Source organism: Pimephales promelas, chromosome 5, assembly GCF_988280905.1.
Source record: "Pimephales promelas chromosome 5, fPimPro1.hap1.1, whole genome shotgun sequence".
NCBI classification, from domain to species: Eukaryota; Metazoa; Chordata; class Actinopteri; order Cypriniformes; family Leuciscidae; genus Pimephales; species Pimephales promelas.
The window spans coordinates 37,560,498-37,578,941 of record NC_142773.1 but is presented as its reverse complement, the minus strand read 5'-3'; the positions used below and the strand labels follow the sequence as shown (position 1 = coordinate 37,578,941).

At 36.3% G+C, this 18,444-nt stretch overlaps 2 protein-coding genes across 2 annotated transcripts; one reads left to right on the top strand and one right to left on the bottom strand.

The window, feature by feature from the left end:
- Positions 1-2,582: 2,582 nt before the first annotated feature.
- On the top strand, positions 2,583-7,229 carry LOC120482228 (E3 ubiquitin-protein ligase TRIM47). Its single transcript, XM_039676310.2, has 6 exons — positions 2,583-3,258; positions 3,450-3,545; positions 3,622-3,855; positions 4,478-4,637; positions 5,121-5,174; positions 6,082-7,229. The coding sequence occupies exons 1-6, from the start codon at positions 2,671-2,673 to the stop codon at positions 6,123-6,125; spliced, it is 1,176 nt and encodes a 391-aa protein (XP_039532244.2). The 5' UTR covers positions 2,583-2,670; the 3' UTR covers positions 6,126-7,229.
- Positions 7,230-8,039: 810 nt separating this feature from the next.
- LOC120482223 (E3 ubiquitin-protein ligase TRIM16) lies at positions 8,040-12,130 on the bottom strand. The gene is made up of 7 exons (XM_039676304.2): positions 11,122-12,130; positions 10,387-10,978; positions 10,215-10,310; positions 9,881-10,114; positions 9,365-9,518; positions 9,194-9,256; positions 8,040-8,839 (listed from the first exon to the last, which is right to left on the bottom strand). The coding sequence occupies exons 2-7, from the start codon at positions 10,972-10,974 to the stop codon at positions 8,301-8,303; spliced, it is 1,674 nt and encodes a 557-aa protein (XP_039532238.2). The 5' UTR covers positions 10,975-10,978; positions 11,122-12,130; the 3' UTR covers positions 8,040-8,300.
- Positions 12,131-18,444: the final 6,314 nt, after the last annotated feature.

Genomic DNA, 18,444 nt, shown 5'->3' with positions numbered 1-18,444 from the left:
TTTTGAAGTGTTTTGTGGATTCTCTACCCGTCTATCTGTCTGTACCAGTTCCTTGGAGTTTCATTATTAAATGTTGAATTGGAGCCTTCTCTCTTGGATTCCTTCTTCAACCCGCACAACACCGTGACATAGCTTATGTTATGGCCCCGTAGAAGCAGTTTTTTGTAAAAGTAGGCTAATGATTGCATCATAACCACGCGACTATCTGTTGCACAGTAGAGAGATTACCGTATGGACAGGAGGAGAAGCTCGCGGGCAATCGGGGAAACGTGGAGGCAAAATGACAAAATAATTAATCATAATACCGAGCAAAAGTTTCTCCTGCTCCTAGCTCATGGACAGATCCTACTCACACTCTCTGCCTCTGCATGTTTCGGAAGGGAATGATTCAGATTTCTCATGCCACATCCACTAGAAGACAGACAGGTTGCTGACGTCACTTCTATGTCGCCAAGCTCTGTTTGAGTGTGCGCGTCAGGAACCGAAGTCCTAAAAATGGGCTTCACTTGTCTCAACTGAGTTCCAATGAGATGGCTCTGTCCATGATTACCCCCTTGGGTGATAATCAGGGCATGATCTAAACAGTCAAAATTTTGGCTAAGTCCCCCTCAATCTGTCAGGCTTTTCCGATTGCAGCTTTAAGTTATTTAGCTTTACAAAAAGAAAAATTTAAGAACAATCACACTAGGATATATAGGCTATAAACTTGTTAGTCCACAGATGGCCTATTTATGCAGGTTTATTTCAGTTTTTGCATTCATTCAACAAATGAGAACAATGAGTAAAGACAATTTTGAAGCATCGCAATGTATAAAGGTGTAGTAGGCTATACAATATACTAGGTGAAGTTTGCTGTGCTTTATCATTTCGTAACCATGTTTTTATTTGTTTGCACGTTTTGAACATTCGTCCAGTAGCCCTGACTGAATGATTGCATGCATTCAATTTGTCTATTAAACGTGCAAGATAATAAAAACATGATAAACGGTTACAAAATGATAAACAATTAAAGTGTAGCCTATGCATAAGTTTGCGCGGTAAAAAGTAAGCTATTTTTTTTATGGGCTTATGTTGAACTTTATTATTGTACAAACATTCAGCCGATACAAGCTTTGAAAGTTCAGTGTCCTATCACTACCAGTTCATGATCCAGCCCTGATTTTATTGTTAGATTGGAACATAGCCGATGTTCTTTTTCATTTGTACAGGCCTAGTAAAATAGAGATGAGTCACACCTGACACGTTTTGCATAAGTCGTTTAAAAACCAGGAAAATGTTTCATTAGAGAGAAAACGAAACCTTTTCCTACTCATAGTGTAGATAAGTGGCTGTATTCTATCTGAGCCTTCTCCCAATCAAACCAGACGATGACTTTTCATTAGATAACCTGTTCGCGTGCCTCAAGGAAGTCAAGACCTGGATGACAAAAAAATCACTGCAACTGAATGAAAATAAAACTGAAGTGCTTCTACTGGGTCCTGCTGCTAATAACAACTCCATAAAAACACAGCTTGGCCCTTTAAGTAACAACCTGCACAATCATGCAAAAAACCTTGGAGTCCGTTTTGATCCCCTTCTCCAATTCGATAAACATGTAAATGCAGTTGTAAAGAGTAGCTACTTTCAACTCCGTTCAATAGCAAAAGTGAAAAACTTTCTCTCTAGTAAAGACCTTGAAATTGTGATTCATGCACTAATATCGTCTCGATTGGACTATTGTAATTCTCTGTATGTTGGCCTACCTCAGACTACACTGTCTAGGTTACAGATGGTTCAAAACTCAGCAGCCAGATTGTTAACAGGAACTAAGAAAAGGGATCATATCTCACCTGTTCTTGCCTCATTACATTGGCTACCAATAAAATTTAGAGTAGACTTTAAGATCCTCCTTTTTGCATATAAGGCTCTACATAACTCGGCCCCAGATTATATTTGTGATCTTATTAGACCATATACAGCTTCTAGGTCACTAAGATCTTGTGATCAGTCACTTTTATCTGTCCCTTTCTCTCGGTGTAAATCAAGAGGTGATAGATCTTTCTCTGTTGTTGCGCCAAAGCTCTGGAACAGTTTACCTTTAACCATCAGGATCTCTCCATCCTTGGCTGCTTTTAAAATCCAGTTTAAAAACCTATTTTTACTCTCTTGCTTTTGAATAAGGTCATGTATTTATTTTTAAATTAGTCGGTGTTCTACAGGTTGTATATGTCGATACACCAAAGGTTTTGCTACTTGCTTTTATCTCTTTTTGCTTTATTTATTTTATTTTATTTGAACTATTTTATTGTACTGGAAAGCACTTTGGATCAACTACGGTTGTGTTAAACTTGTGCTCTATAAATAAAGTTTGACTTGACTTGACTTGACTTGACTGAGTATTCATGCAGTTAAATGGGAGAAGTTAAAATGTCAGTGGCTTGGGATCAGTTTAGATCTTCAGTCTGTTTGTGTCTACTGAATGTGGTTAGCCAAAAAACATGTTTTTGTCTTAGTTACATATTTTCACCATGGATCCTTGTAAAAAAAAAAAAAAACTTGGTTACTGGATCACACCATACAAACACACCTCTTTTGCACACGTCTCGAGACAGGAAACGCTCAGTTGAGAGAAATTGAAACTTAAGTGTTGTTCAGCTGTTGTCTGGCTGTATCCTGTGTTTGTGCGGTGTAATGGCAGAATCCAGTATTCCAGTGGCTCGGGATCAGTTCAGCTGTTCAATCTGTTTGGATCTACTGAAGGATCCAGTGACCATCACCTGTGGACACAGTTACTGTATGATCTGCATTACAGACTGCTGGAATAAAGATGACCAGAAGAGAGTTTACAGCTGCCCTCAGTGCAGACAGACCTTCACTCCAAGACCTGCTTTAAACAAGAATGTGATGCTGGCTGAAATGGTGGAAACACTGAAGACAAAAGGTCAAACAGCTCGTCCTGCTCTCAGTTATGCTGGACCTGGAGATGTGGAGTGTGACTTCTGCACTGGAAGGAAACGCAAAGCTGTAAAGTCCTGTCTGATGTGTCTCGAATCATACTGTCAAAGTCACTTTGTGTGTCATGAAGAATCTCCTTTAAGGAAACGACACAAAGTGACTGATGCCACTGCACGACTGCAGGAAAGGATCTGTCCTCAACATGAAAGACTGATGGAGGTTTACTGTCGTACTGACCAGTGCTGTATTTGTTTACTGTGTATGATGGATGACCACAAAAATCACGATACTGTTACAGCTGAAGAAGAGAGGACAGAGAAACAGGTATGAACTGATGAAGACACGTATAAGCTATGCTGATTCTTGCAATCATCAGAATCAGAATAACTGTCATTATGTCAGTTATTATACAGTTAATGTGACATTATCTTGCAATAATTTTAATGTTGATACAAATAAAAATATAGTTGTAATATCCAGAAACCATTCAAACAAAACTATTTGTTCTCCTCTAGAAACAAGCTGAAAAGATACAAGAAAAATTCCAGCAGAGAGTCCAAAAGAGACAGAAAGAGCATCAGGAGTTAAGAGAGGCAATGGACATCCACAAAGTGAGTTAGGGTCAGTGCTGTGCTGGGACACTTTCCCATCCCACTGAAAGGTCTGATTGTCTGTGTGTCCTAACAGAGCTCTGCACAGTCAACAGTGGAGTACAGTGAGAAGATCTTTACTAAACTGATCCACTTTATCAAGAAAAGCCGATCTGAGGTGACACAGATGATCAGAGATCAAGAAAAGGATGCAGTGAGTCGAGCTGAAGAACGGCTGGAGCAACTGGAGCAGGAGATTGATGATCTGGAGAGGGGAGAAGCTGAGCTGGACCAACTTGCCCTCACTGACGATCACATACATTACCTGCAGGTAACTGAGATCAGGATTGTTGTCATAAGCAACATCTCTCCTAATATTACTGTGATAATAACTATTATATAAGCCACTTAAATAATAATGCATGCCTGTTAGATGCATTGACTCAGTATTATGTTCTTTTTGTGATCTCATGTATTTTTATAAATATGTTGTTGTTGTTTTTTATTAACAGTTGCTTTACTCGAATATCATTGGTTTAAAAAGCCTATGAGATCATAATAATTAAAGAAGGCAATGGTTTTTAAAAACATTTTTTGCTATACTGGTTAAAGTCACAGCTACTAGAGGACGTACAACTGTCAGACAGGTTGCTCATGTCACATCAAGCTTAGTTTGAGCCTGCGCATGCGCTCATCCATCAGGAAGTGAGTGCTTCTAATTGACTTCACTTTTCTGTGTTGAAGTCTATGGGCTCGCTGTGTCCATTTCTTTTACAGTGTTTCCTCTAAGTAAACTTGGTGAGAGGTGAACATGTCTGGTAGGCTAATAATAAAGTTTACCTGACAAAATATCATTTCATTTTGGGGTTTATTAAATATCAAGGAGTGGATGCTACCATTGAAGTTTTTGTGTCTTTATATCTTTAATATTTCTGTTTATTTATTCTCTCTAGAGCTTCCAGTCTCTCTCTGAACCTCTGGAATCCACAGATGTATCCAGAGTTATTGTCCATTCTGTCCTCTCTTACGTAGAAGTGAAGAAACCTGTCTCGAAACTGAAAGAACAACTAGAGAAGTCCTGCAAAGAAGAGATGAAAAAAATATCTGGTCAAGGTAAAGTGACAGTAACAGTTATAACAAGCGAAAAGAAGCATGTTAAAAATAAATATGAAAGTGATCTGTTTTTTTTGAAAAATAATTACAATCAAGAATTTGAACTATTTGTTTACATTTAATTGTTTAGCAGACGATTTTATCAAATATGTAAGTGCTTTGAAAAGTCACATGTTAATCTAGCACATTAGGCTACTACACTTTTTAAATAAATAAATAGAAAGAAAAATATATAGATTAGAAATAGAATAGAAGAGTAAATGTTAGTATTAATGGCACTTACTAAAAAAGATGAGTCTTCGTCATTTATTAAAAATGGGAAAAGACATGGCAGCTCGGGTTGCGTTAGGCAGGTCATTTGACCATCAGGGAACAGGTCAATGAAAGTGATTTTGGGATGGCACCACAAGACACCATTCAGTTGTGGAATGCAAGCTTCTATAATAACGATTCTAATTATGTATATGTGTTTCATTTTCTTAGTAACAAACATCAACATTTCCTATAATGAACCCAAGACTATGTCGCCGATATACTGTAAGTCATTATGAAAACGCACACACACACACACACACTTGCATATATGTTTCACAGGACTCTCAATAAGCATTATTGTGCATGCTGAGCTGTTTCAAAAAACATATATTTTTTAATCAGGTTATGAGGCAGATCATAGCAGCTTTTTCTATATAGTGTTTCAGCAAAGTTAAACACATAAAGAACGGGGCTTTCAGAAACCCAGACAAAGAAAATCCTGACTATTGTCAGTTATTTCAAAATTCAAGACTCAAGAGACACATGTTCATTGATGACTCTCATGGGGTGTCACATCTTAATATTCAGAACAATTGTAAAAATATTGCTTCTTGAAAGTTCAAGACAAAATTCAGTTAAGAAGACCACATAAGGTTATATGGCATGGTAATGAATAAATGAATGAATGAATGAATTATATATATATGTGTGTGTGTGTGTGTGTGTGTGTGTGTGTGTGTGTGTGTGTGTGTGTGTGTGTGTGTGTGTGTGTGTGTGTGTGTGTGTGTGTGTGTGTGTGTGTAAAAAATGTTAGGATGTTAGGTAAATGTTTTGTTAAATGTTTGCCTCCTCCATATATATATATATATATATGGAGGAGGCAAACATTTAACAAAACATTTACCTAACATCCTAACATTTTTTATACAGTATCAAATGCACATTTAAGTCCCACTTAATTTTCTGGTTAAATAAACATTACATAAAAAAGAGAGACCAAAAACAATTCTATTTGGTATTTTTATTTGTAATGTATTTTTACTATGTATAATATTCTATTTATTAAAACAAAGTATAAATTTGATCAAGTTAGTGTTTTTACGCATTTTTATATTTATTGCAAAATATTAACTCAAGGAAGTAATATATTTTTGTTTGTGAACTGATGTACAGCTTTTCTTTTTAATAGACGATCGCATCAGCGAAGAATCAGACTCCTCTTCAGATTATTGATGAACAAAGAGCCAAATTCCGAATCAACACTCAGATCAACTCAGATCAGATCATCTTCCATTTGGGATGCCATTCACTCTAGAAAACCCCAGATGATCCTAAAGGGAAAACATAGTCAATGATAGGCAGAATTCACCCAAGACTAATGGTCAAAAAAGGACAAGACATCGTGACTCACACGAAGAAAACACAAAGATAACGTTGAAAAGGTTGTTTGATCTATAGATACAGAAAAGACTTTCTTAAAAAGCCTTATTAAAAACCCAAAAGATTCAAACAACCAGTATCAACGTAGGCAGACAATGAGATGTATACTCTGAAAAGAAATAAAATGTCCACACACTGTTATAGCCACAAGTTATAGCTCCGTCCGTAGCCTACAGTATATATTAACATAAAAATGAACAGCGAAACGTTTTGACAGATCAGGAGCTTGCCTTATGAAAACCTGATCGCTCAAAACGTTGCACTATTAATAAATAAATGCTGAATGGAGCTGTAACTTCAGTGAGTGGAGAGCAGACATTTTATTTTTTTCCTGCATCTGAGCCCAATTTGGGTATAGGATGTGCTCACCTTTTTGTATTTTTCGACTCTACAATATGTGTCTTCTGAATGTAGTCCATCATCCAGTCCTGGTTTCAGCGAGAGACGGATACCTCGTGGTTGTTCTTTATTATCTGAACTGAACTACACAGTTAAGTCACACTAGAAAAACTCAAGTGTTGAGTTTTGGCTCTGAAACACCAGGAAACTTTCAGCTCTTCATTTCAAACATAACAAAACAAGTGTTGTTAACCCACTATTACAGAACATTTAAAACTTTCCATAAAAACTAAGTAACCGAATTAGTTACTTTTTTATGGTGTAACGCTATAATGGATTACTTTTAAGATTAACTTTCCCCAACACTGTTCATAAGCAACAATCAGAAAACATACAAAACAGTCATTGATCATTGAGAAAGCTATGGATGCATCAAACTTTTATACTAACATGTAAATTCTGTATCATTTCATTTTATATTGTGGACTGTACATAAACATGTGATGTGAAATGGCCTATTCAGGACAATACTAAATAAAAAATAAAAGGTAATTTTTATGATCCCTTTACTTTTTTTAAATGATAAACATCCTTGCAAATTCTGCTAGGTGGGTAAAATCTTATGAGAACAACTGTTATAAAGGTAGCGCGAAGGAAGCATCCAAGTGCTATCAGCAGACATGAACATCTGTGGTTTCAACCACCAGCTTTTAGGCATTGTGTTTAGTGAAGGAAAGTGATACTGGTTTAATAGATCTTGTGAAGCAACCTCAAATGAGGCAACATGACATCATGACTTTTGAGTAAACATATACGCCACTTTCGAGTCAGGTGGCGTGTTATCGCTACGCATTTTGAGCTCTCCGCGGTGTATCCGCGTGTATGCGTATATGTCTACGCCATTAACGTCCGCGTCATTCCGCGTGTCCGTACACGCAGTCAAATCTCCATTGATAAATGCCATTAACCCCAGTGACGGTTAAGTTTAGGGATGGGGTTGAGGTAAGTCATATCTTTTTTTTTCCTAGGATGGAAAGGGAACAGTCATAAATGCCATTAACTCCAGTGACGGTTAGGTTTAGGGACGGGGTTGAGGTAGGCTAAGTCATATATTTATATAACGTTAAGTCAACGGCGTTCATAAACAGGCTGAAAGGCGATTATGCGTCTTGATAGCACGCCAAAAATGGAAATACGAATTGGCGTGTCATACACACGCTACTTCATAAAAATAATAAATAAAAAAGAATTTCCCATGAAAACTAGCCTGAAAACAGATTTCAGTCACATAAGTGACAGTAGGCTATAACTGCAATGTGATATATAGGTTATGTCTTAATCGCCAAAGTAAAAATTTGTAATCCTTAATCAATCACAATTATTTATTGCACAATATTACAAAACATTGAACAAAAAAAAAAATCGAATCAAAACCCAGCAGTTGGACAATCCTTGTATTGGCCTTGGACACGGTCACCTGCAGTTTGTGTTGTAATGAAACGTCATGAGTCCAGTTATCGGTTTGGATTAAACTGTATTGGGATTGTCACCGGATAGATGGGAGAGAGGCAGCTACTATCTGCATTTACCAATCATCAGCATGCTTAAACCTGTCTATAGTACTCTTATTCATAGAATCTCTGCAGATGAGAGTTTCACTGTTGATCCTAAATTGACCCCAAACCCCGGATAGAGCGGCTGAGTGAATACGGTCTGGATTCTGTGGATGAGGGTCATTGTGTCAGAGACGCTGTAGAAGGCAAGAATTCCCGCACTGTGATCCACATACACTCCTATTGTAGAGGAGCTGGAGACTACAGGGAGTTTTATTTCTTTCTGATTGTGTCTGAACGCAAACCTGGAGTCAGAGCAGGACAATCTCCAGGACTGATCATTAAATCCAAAGACACAATCTTCACCATCTCCTTTCCTGCCGATGCTCTTATATGACACCGATATTCCCACCCCAGCCATCCCACTCCACTCCACCTCCCAGTAACAGCGCTCACCCACACTCTCTCTACACAACACCTGAGAAAAAACATGAAATCTGTCTGGATGAACAGGGTACAGCTGGTCAGCCCCAATAAAATTAGCCACTCTGTTGCCCTCAGAAAGACGGAGGTATTTATGTGCAGTGTTCGAATCCAGTGTGAGCTCACAGGAATCTGATTGAAAAAAGAAAATTAATTACATAACATAATTTTTTATATTTATGTCATTTGTATTATAGTCACCTGCATTTGTGAAACAAAACATGTAAGTGTAATCTTAGAACCACAACAAACCCTAACCCTAGGAAAGGCAACAAACCAGAAATATTAGAGAACCATAAAAGCATGTGAATGAACTAAGACTCATATACAGTCTTAAATACTGACTCTAAATAAATAAATAAAAACAGGAAATTGATGCCAGGAGACAGATAACTAATAACAAGTTAGAATTCAGATGATAAGTGATTTTTTTTTTTTTTTTTTTTTTGGAAGATTCATGGAGTTTGCTTTAATAGTAACACTTACATTGCAAGAAGTCATCTCTGGTCCTGAATTCAGTGGCAGTAACAAGCTCAATGTATGTCACAACTGAAACCAACAGACATGTACAGTGTAATTCACAAGCTATTTTTTTAATAGTATATTATATGGTAAATGATTAAAAAAATGCAAGTAAATGAATATCCAGTACTTTACCTTTACCAAATATATTTTCTGTTGCTTCTTTGCAGACATATTCAAGTTTTCCTCTTAGCATAGAGACAGATAGAGAAAAATCATCATAAGTGAGGAGAGAATTGACATTACTGCTGTCTGTGGATACAGGAGGAACAGAGAGAGACTGGAAACCCTACAGAGACAAACAAAAGAACAGATTTTAATAATCAATGGGTCTCATTCACTAATGCATAAACATGTTTTTGTGTGTATAATCTGTCATGCCATATCTAACCAATAAATTTGCACACAAAAAAATTCTGAATTTCTGAGAGTGCATGAATAAAGGGCAGTGCAAGCAAACAGGGCTTGATTTTTCCCCCCCCAAACCAGTTATGCGCAAGTTAACCACAAGTTATACACAGCCATTTAAGTGCAAGTTAATATCCTGAAAACATTGAAAAGAGAAAAGATAGAAAATTGCTGAGTTTTTTTAGAAACTCTTTACTGTAATAATAAGACCATCTTAAACGTACTGCTTCTGAGATCAGTTACCTGAAGGAAATGTATGTGATCATCAGTGAGAGCAAGTTGGTCCAGATCAGCTTCTCTCCTCCTCAGATCATCAATCTCCTGCTCCAATCGCTTCAAGAGTCCCTCAGCTCTACTCACTGCATCCTTTTCTTGATCTCTAATCATCTGTGTCACCTTAGATCGGCTTTTCTTAATGGAGCGGATCAGTTCAGCAAAGATCTTCTCGCTGTCCTGCACTGCAGCCTGTGCAGAGCGCTGTAAGGACACACAGACAATCAGACCTTTCACTCATAGGCTTCAGTGGGACTGGACTCCGTAATGAACCTAAAACATTTCCGACTCCCCTTAAACTTACCTTATGAGTCTTCACAGTCTCTTTCAGCTCCTGAAGCTTTTTCTCTCCCTCCTGGATTCTCTGCTGGGTCTTTCTTTGTATGTCGCACAGCTGTTTCTGTAAGAGTAACAGACAACAGCTCTTAATGTATCACATCATAAAACGTGTATTTTACTAGATTAGCTTTTCATACCTGTTTCTCAGATCTCTCTGCTTCAGCCGAAACAGTATCGTGATTTGTGTGTTTGTCCATCGTACATAGCAAACAAATACAATGCTGGTCAGTACGGCAGTAAACCTCCATCAGTCTGTCGTGTTCAGAGCAGATCATCTCCTGCAGTCGTGCAGTGGCTTCAGTCACTCTGTGTCGTCTACTACCTGAGTGAAATTCCTCATGTCGCTCAAAGTGACTTTGACAGTATGATTCCAGACACACTAGACAGGACTTTACAGCTTTACATTTCCTTCCAGTGCAGACGTCACACTCCACATCTCCAGGTCCAGCATAACTGAGAGCAGGACGAACTATTTGGAGTTTTGTCTTCTTTAGGTTGTCCACCATTCCAGCAAACATCACATTCTTGTTTAAAGCAGGTCTTGGAGTGAAGGTCTGTCTGCACTGAGGGCAGCTGTAAACTCTCTTCTGATCATCTTTATTCCAGCAGTCTGTAATGCAGCTCATGCAGTAACTGTGTCCACAGGGGATCGTCACCGGAACGTTCAGTAGATCCAAACAGATTGAACAGCTGAACTGGTCCCACAAAATACTGGCTTCTGCCATTTTACTGCACGTCCACACAGACAGAGAGAAACATACATCAGTACTTGAGCTTAAGAAAGGTGTAAAAGGTGTGTTTTAAACATAGGACTCAACGCTAGAATTACAACTCAGTTGTAATCTCGCACAGAGTGATAATTTCTTACTTACCTAAGTGAAGTTCCCAGCTTTTAACGTTACCCAGTCGAAAATCCACAATCTGGAAAGTTGTAACGTTAACTAGACCCTATGCAGCGAAAACAATGCTCTACCAGAGAGACAGAGCGAGAGAAATCGGGTTTTATTTTACCTTAACCGAGGAGTTTCCAGGTTCCGTGTTTGAGAAACTGAAACAAGCAGTTTGTAAAAATGCGAAGTTAAAACCGACCGATAGAGGGCGTTCTTACACTACATTTGCCAGAGCTGTCTCTCTCTATGAAAAATAGTTTAACTAACATGTCACGTTAAAATCCACTAAATTAGCCAGCCAAGATAATAGTAAATCTCATACACATTATGTCCATATTCCATAGTGTAATATATTTTTCCCAGAAGTTATTTTGTCGGGGTATGTATTGACGTCATTTTAAACAGAAAATCTATGGACTGAGTGGCGAAAGCAATTAATTAAACTGTAATTCATATACTGTAATCCATATATTCATAGTCCTAAGGTTTCTATCTATCTGATACCTTCTGCGTTTGATCATTTCTGAGATTGATGTAGGAATGAGTGGCAGCATGAGAAGCTCACGCGATCCAATCCACAAGTTTCCGAGGGGCGCTCCTGTAAAAAATAAAGTGGGTGAAACTTCCGGTGAGGCGGCGGAAGTAGCATTCCAATGGTATTGTGTGTTAGTTAGCGAAGAGGCTAGCTGTTTTTCGGAGAATTATTTTACTATTTAAAGACAAATCTTTATGAGAGATGTTGTTACGGAGCTCGGGGACAACATGTGCTGTTCGCAGTTGTATAACCGGACTAAACTAATTCAGTGGCTTAAACGTGATTGTTTTGAACATAAGCTGAAAACGAAATCAGAGTGATCCTGCCAACGACTGTAGTTTCCATCACCCCCAAAAGACGACGAATCTTCCTGTGTACATTAGTTTAAATTCTTAATATTCTATAAACTCTATCAGCATGTGATTGGCTGTTCGCTGTACACCTAAACTCAGGATCAAAGCCTGTGTTGACAGAATACCAAATGTGCCAGTTAATGTATTCAAGTAGCACATTCATTAATGGCGCTTTGTTTACTTCTAACCGGAAGTCGCGCCCACTTTTGCCGCAAGGCCTCATGGGGCGTAGGAAACTTGTGGATAGTTGAAATTCCATCGTAGCAGTTCTTCAATTAACAAAAATAATAAAATAAAATAAGCAAGCAAGCTGTCCTTTCAAACACACTGGCATGTATCAATATTAAATGTACGCTTTAATTAACACTATTTTTTTTTTTTTTTTTTTTGAACACACTTATTTACAAAAAAAAAGCAATTTACAAAATTTTAATTAACACTATAAGATGATAAGATAATTGAAGATGTTTGTTTGTTTATCCACCAGGGGGCGCATTGAAAACAGGTTCGTGCTGTTAGGTCAAGCTCTTGTTTTGAACGTTGAACGTTCACTCTGCATTCCTAGAAAGTCACACTCTTCACTTAGCTGACAGTCTTGGCAGACACCTTTGCACATAAGGTGTGGTTTACTGTAATGTTCAACCTCTGAAAATATCCTCTATTCAACCTGCTGTGTCTTGCCTCGCCCATTCGAACAGCAACTTGTAATGCCTGAAGGGAGGAATCCAGTTTCGCATCATGTTTTCCAGTAACTACTGTGTGTGATCTTAATTGCTTGTAGACTACAACACACACACACACAACAACAAATCAGAGCACTGATAGGCTAGCCTATTTATCACCAGATCACCTTCCTTGTCAGTTTAACTGCTTTGTGATGGCCTAAATTGTTTAATCTCAGTATTAGGCAATTAATTACTTCATTTTACTATTTAGATCGAATAAGTACGATGTGAACTTTGAATAACCTCAAGAAGATAATCTGTATGAGCTTATACTGGTTTCTTTCTTGAAGAAGTAGTGATATATAACATGTTCTATGACCATTGCCTGCCAATGATAAGCTGTTTACTCTAAGTATGGAAGTGTCAGAGCTAAAGATAGCTGTTATGTGTGCTTGCAGCATGCACCACCTCTGACACTTGCGTATACTGCTGAAGAGCTGTAGATGGCTTACGTTAATATCGCTTTATAAAACCTTGTATGAGGTGGCAAGGTGGGCCTTTTGCCCCCACACACGGGGTAGAAGGCAGACAAGATTGTTTCAAATACTTTAGCTAAAAATACATGTTTTTTATAATACTCGTTCAAAACGATCACAAAGTTTGCACTAGTTTCGGTTTATTTTGATAAATAAAATAATTCATTTTTGTTATAACAAACACAATCTTGTAGTTCTCTTGTAGATATAACTTGTCATTAAAATATGTTCATTTTAAAAATACAGAAACACAATTATTTTAAAAAGTAAAGATTCTGAAAGTATTGAAGGAGATCTCATAATAATTGAATAAAGCTTTACAGTGGTAGCAAATATATAGCCTACATATTTTAAGATATAATTAATATATTTTAAAATATGATGGTTTCATTATAAATCTCTAAGGTGCACACCCAACTTATTATAAGATATTTACCATCTGAATCTAACCATGTCATGTCAACAAATGAAAATGTTAGGCAGCTTTTTATTATCATGTTACGTAATTATTGTGTCTTTAGTCCCGACAGCAGGGGCGCCATTTACCCGAAATATTAAATACCATCCTTTTACATATTCTTTCGTTATTGAAAAACTGTTAAAATAATTAATATGACCTTTGTCTCAAAATATAATTTAATAAAATACATTAAGTTTATCGATTGTCAGTTCTACATAAATCTACAGAATAAAAAAAACTTAAATATTAGATCAACATAAAATCAACTTTGCATTGCTGTCTGCGATCACGTCAAGATTTCCTCGTGAATCATCAAAAGTGTTAAAAGTGCTGAGCTGAATTATTGTGCCACTTAGTGTTTTATATGAGAAAGTCAAATGTGCCTTTAGCCCTCTAATTATCCCATAATATTATACTGAAAGGTGCAATAAGGATTTCTGAGAAAACTCTTTATAATATTTGAAATAATCAACAAAAAACCTCCCCATAAGGATCGCACTACTACTGTATCTTGATAGCTCTGGTCCTCAAATGCACAGGATGCAACACAGGCCCCTCCCCCCTCATGAGAGGACACGCCCCTTACTGCTGATTGGCTGTATGTGTGTTCTGGTGCTCCTTTTTTTAACATTTCTCAAAATTCGCTTACTGCACCTTTTCTGCAGGTTCATAGTATTAGAAATATCACGCAACTGTGATTGATTCATTTATTTTAGCTAACAGTGAATGTTCTCTGAGCTTCCCCATTTTTTGGTAAGAACAAGCTCCCAGCATGCATTTGCGGCATGAATCGGTTATGTCGTTATTGGATTATTTGATCTTGTTGTTGTCAGTGTTAGTTATTTGTTGTGAAATGACTTGGCTATCAGCAAGTCAAGGGTCCTTTAAAAATCAAACCGCAGAAACAGAGACTCATAAGACACAGTTACAACCATCAGTGAACTGGGAATGGGATCTTATGCTCACTGGCTTATTCTTGTCTCCAAATATGCTGGAGATTTACCATTACACACTCTTAGAAAAAAGGGTTCGTCGGGGTTCTATATATGTAGCATAGGGTTCTTTACTCAATTCCAAAGAACCGTTTATGCTAAAAAAGGTTCTATAATGACAAGAATGAACCCTTTTGGCACAAAGGTTCTTTATAGGATATTATTCAATCATATATTACATTATTCTGCAACTAAATTAAACTGTTGTAGTAACTGAAATGGCACTCTTCATGTGATATTGATTAACTAGTAGGGCTGTGCAAAAGTTAATTGCGATTAATCGCATACAAAATAAAAGTCTGTTTTACATAATATATTTGAGTGTGCTGTATATAATTATTTTGTATATATAAATACCTATGCATGCATGTATATATTTAAGAATTATTTGCGCTTAAATTCTGTATATATAAATACATAATCTATATTATATAAATATAAATATTTTATATAGGAATAACACATTTTCTTAAACATATACATGCATGTGTGTGTATTTATATATACAAAATAATTATATACAGCACACACAAATATACTATGTAAACACAGACTTTTATTTTGGATGCGATTAATCGCAATTAACTTTTGCACAGCCCTATTAACTACATAAAATGATATAAATATATACATTTTCTAACCCCCATATCTTGAATTTTGTGATCATTCACATGCATTCATAAATACATTTTAGGGTGTTGATGTTTGTCAATAATATGAAATATTTAATCCGGAAAGGATAAAACAAATGATAATGAATGAACCCAAAAGGTTCCATCTAGAACCTTTTTCCTGGTTACAAAGAACCCTTAAAAAGGGTGCTGTATAGAGCCTTTAGGGGTTCCAAATACATAGCGCTGATGGAACCTTTTAAGGTTCTATATAGAACATTTTCTTCTAAGAGTGGAGGAATACATTACATTTTAAAAACAGTTATTTATATTGTAAAAAAATATTCGACAATATTTCTGTTGTTGCTTATTAAGAGACAAGAACATTAAAAAAAATTTACCAACCCCAAACTTTTTTTTGTATTTGCGCAATTTTAGTAAATCTTTGCTAAGCTGCATTGGTTCTGCATCATTAAAAAGCACAGGCTCTGGTGCGGAGAAACGTCACAGCAGTGTGAGAAGAGGTAATAGTCCAACATTGGATAGAGGAGAAGTTTAGTAATCAGATCAGCCATTGAAACAAGAGAATCATAGAAATCAGTTTAATCCTTTTTTTCTCTCTTATTTTACAAAGCTGCATCATAGACTCCTGAATCTCACACTTCTCCCCAATAAGTCGCATGATTTGACGTATGATTCATGTCTGTAGCAAAAATAGTACAGTATGATTTAAATGCCAAAGTTTAATACTTAGGGATTTTTTGAAAATCCCTATAAGAATGAGCAATAGCAATAGTAGCGCTTTAGAAAACACCATAATGAGGAAACAAGAGTGCATCGTGACCAAAAAGAATGTTTTCCTTTCAAAAACTACTCTTTTTTGGAGAATTATTAAAGGGTTCATCCAAAAATAAAACTTTTGTCAGTAATTACTCACGCATTGTCATTTCAAAGTTGAATGACTTTCGGTCTTTCGGTGGAATGGACTTTCATTGGAGGGACAGAAATTTCTCAATTTTCATTAAAAATATCTTAATTTGTATTTTGAAGATGAACAAAAGTTTTAAGGTTTTGGAACGACATGAGCATTTCCATTTTGTCTGTGAACTGTAAGTCAGCATAACCTCTGATACATTACCGATCAGTGTTGTGAACCCGAATAAGTTGGCAAAACTCAAAATATTTGAGGTAATCAGTTACATTTTTTTAAGTTAATAAATTCAAAGTTTAAGTAACCAGAACTGGCGAATTTTTGTTTTGAACTCTTGAACATTTTAATTGCTCTTAACTTGAAATATTTGAGCAAGCGAACTTATTAAGAACATTTCACTTAAATTTATCTTGTAATCTTAATTTAAATATTTTTAGTAGTGTAAACTTGGGTATGGCTTTAACTAGCTAATTCAGTTAAATCTAACTTGCTAATTGGTTTCAGCATTAGCATAGCATAGCAATTGCTGAATGAGTACGACAATATACATTTAATGTATCCACGAAACATAACAAACTGCTCCAGCCAATAGCTGACAAGAAGGCCTGACAAGAAGGGTGGGGTTTGGGGGGTCAGTGCAGATGAGGAGGTGGGAGGGTCTATCTAGCCTCCGTTTTGTTTGAAAATACTTTAAACGTCAACAAGAATGTCACATCGCTTAGAGCACCTTTAATCTTTCACAAAAACATAACACTTCATTTCAGCATGTCGAGTGTCATGGATCAAAGCATGCTGAGAAATAGATAACGCAGCCCAGTTTCAATTAAATTGAAGTTTGTCTAAATTAAAAGAAACAAGTTTATGAAACGCAAAACAACGAAACCATTCAGATTACTTAAAATGTGTCAGTTTTGTGAACTCAAAAGAAAAAGAAAGTTCTATATACTTAATTTGATTTATCTAATTTGTTTATTTTAAGTTTACTACATGATGTATTTTGGTTTACAGGTGCAGGACCTCTCATGCAGAGATTCTGAACTGTTGCCCCGAGGCTAAGGTCACATACTCAGAGGAAGATCAATGGACTTCTGGATCTGTTTGGTTGTGTAGGTTGCCACAGCAAATCGAGAGTTATGTTTCCAGTATGAGGTCATGTGTGCTGAATCGATGCTGACCTGAAAAAACTGACACACATGTTATGAAAGTGCAGGTGCAAAGTGCAGTGCATATCTGTGCAGGTGTGTGCTTGACACTTACACTTTAAAGGCCCAATGAAATCATGCGACGAGCAAAGTTTTCTCTCTTTGCTTTTAAAATAGTAACACATGTGTTGGAAATGCCAGCTGTACAATTAGATGAAAGCTGTCAATTAAGATCTACAGTCGAAAATGTGAGTTATTTGAATGATTTTATTCTTTCTGCATTATTTGATATTTAGACTACACTGTAAAAATGAATATGCTTTATCTAATCAATAAAACTGTGGCAACAGATTACAAGCAATATTATTAATTAAATTGAACAAATTAGAATTGAGTAATAGTTAATCAAAATAACCTTCTAATTAATCTAATTTGTACAATTTAATTAATAATATTACTTGTAATATGTTGCCACAATTTTATTGATTAGATAAAGCATATTATGTTTTTCAGTGTAAATGCAAAATTAGACTGGACTGTTTTTTAACGATTTGCTGGTTCTTAAAATAATAGTTACCTTAATATTCAATAGATTAAAATCGACTGTTTGTCAAAACAATATGTTTCGTTAAAGTGACAATTCATATATTTTTTAATGGAATATTTCAGTGTTTAATCTAAATTATTCATCGGTGCACGTCATTTTAATTTAGTTATTCATGTGCCCTCTTTTTTTTCTCCTCTGATGATGTGTTTACTGATGTGTCACTCACATGACATCACAGCAATAACAAACCTCAACTACCATCAATTCCCCATGGACAAAATCAAGTCCTGCTGTATATTTTGCATTGTCCCATGAAGCAGTTTCACTCAGATATATATACACGTCACAATAGGGAAGAAAAGACTATCGCAAGTTATGATTAATGCCGACTTTAATATGATTTAAGATTATAATTATATCTTCTCAATTGCGCAATAGAAGGAATTAAGTTGTTATGTCTATGTCCTAGTTTCTTTGTGTTTTATGGTTTTCCCTGTTCCTGTTTGCCTGTGTTCTCATTCATTATTAGTTTC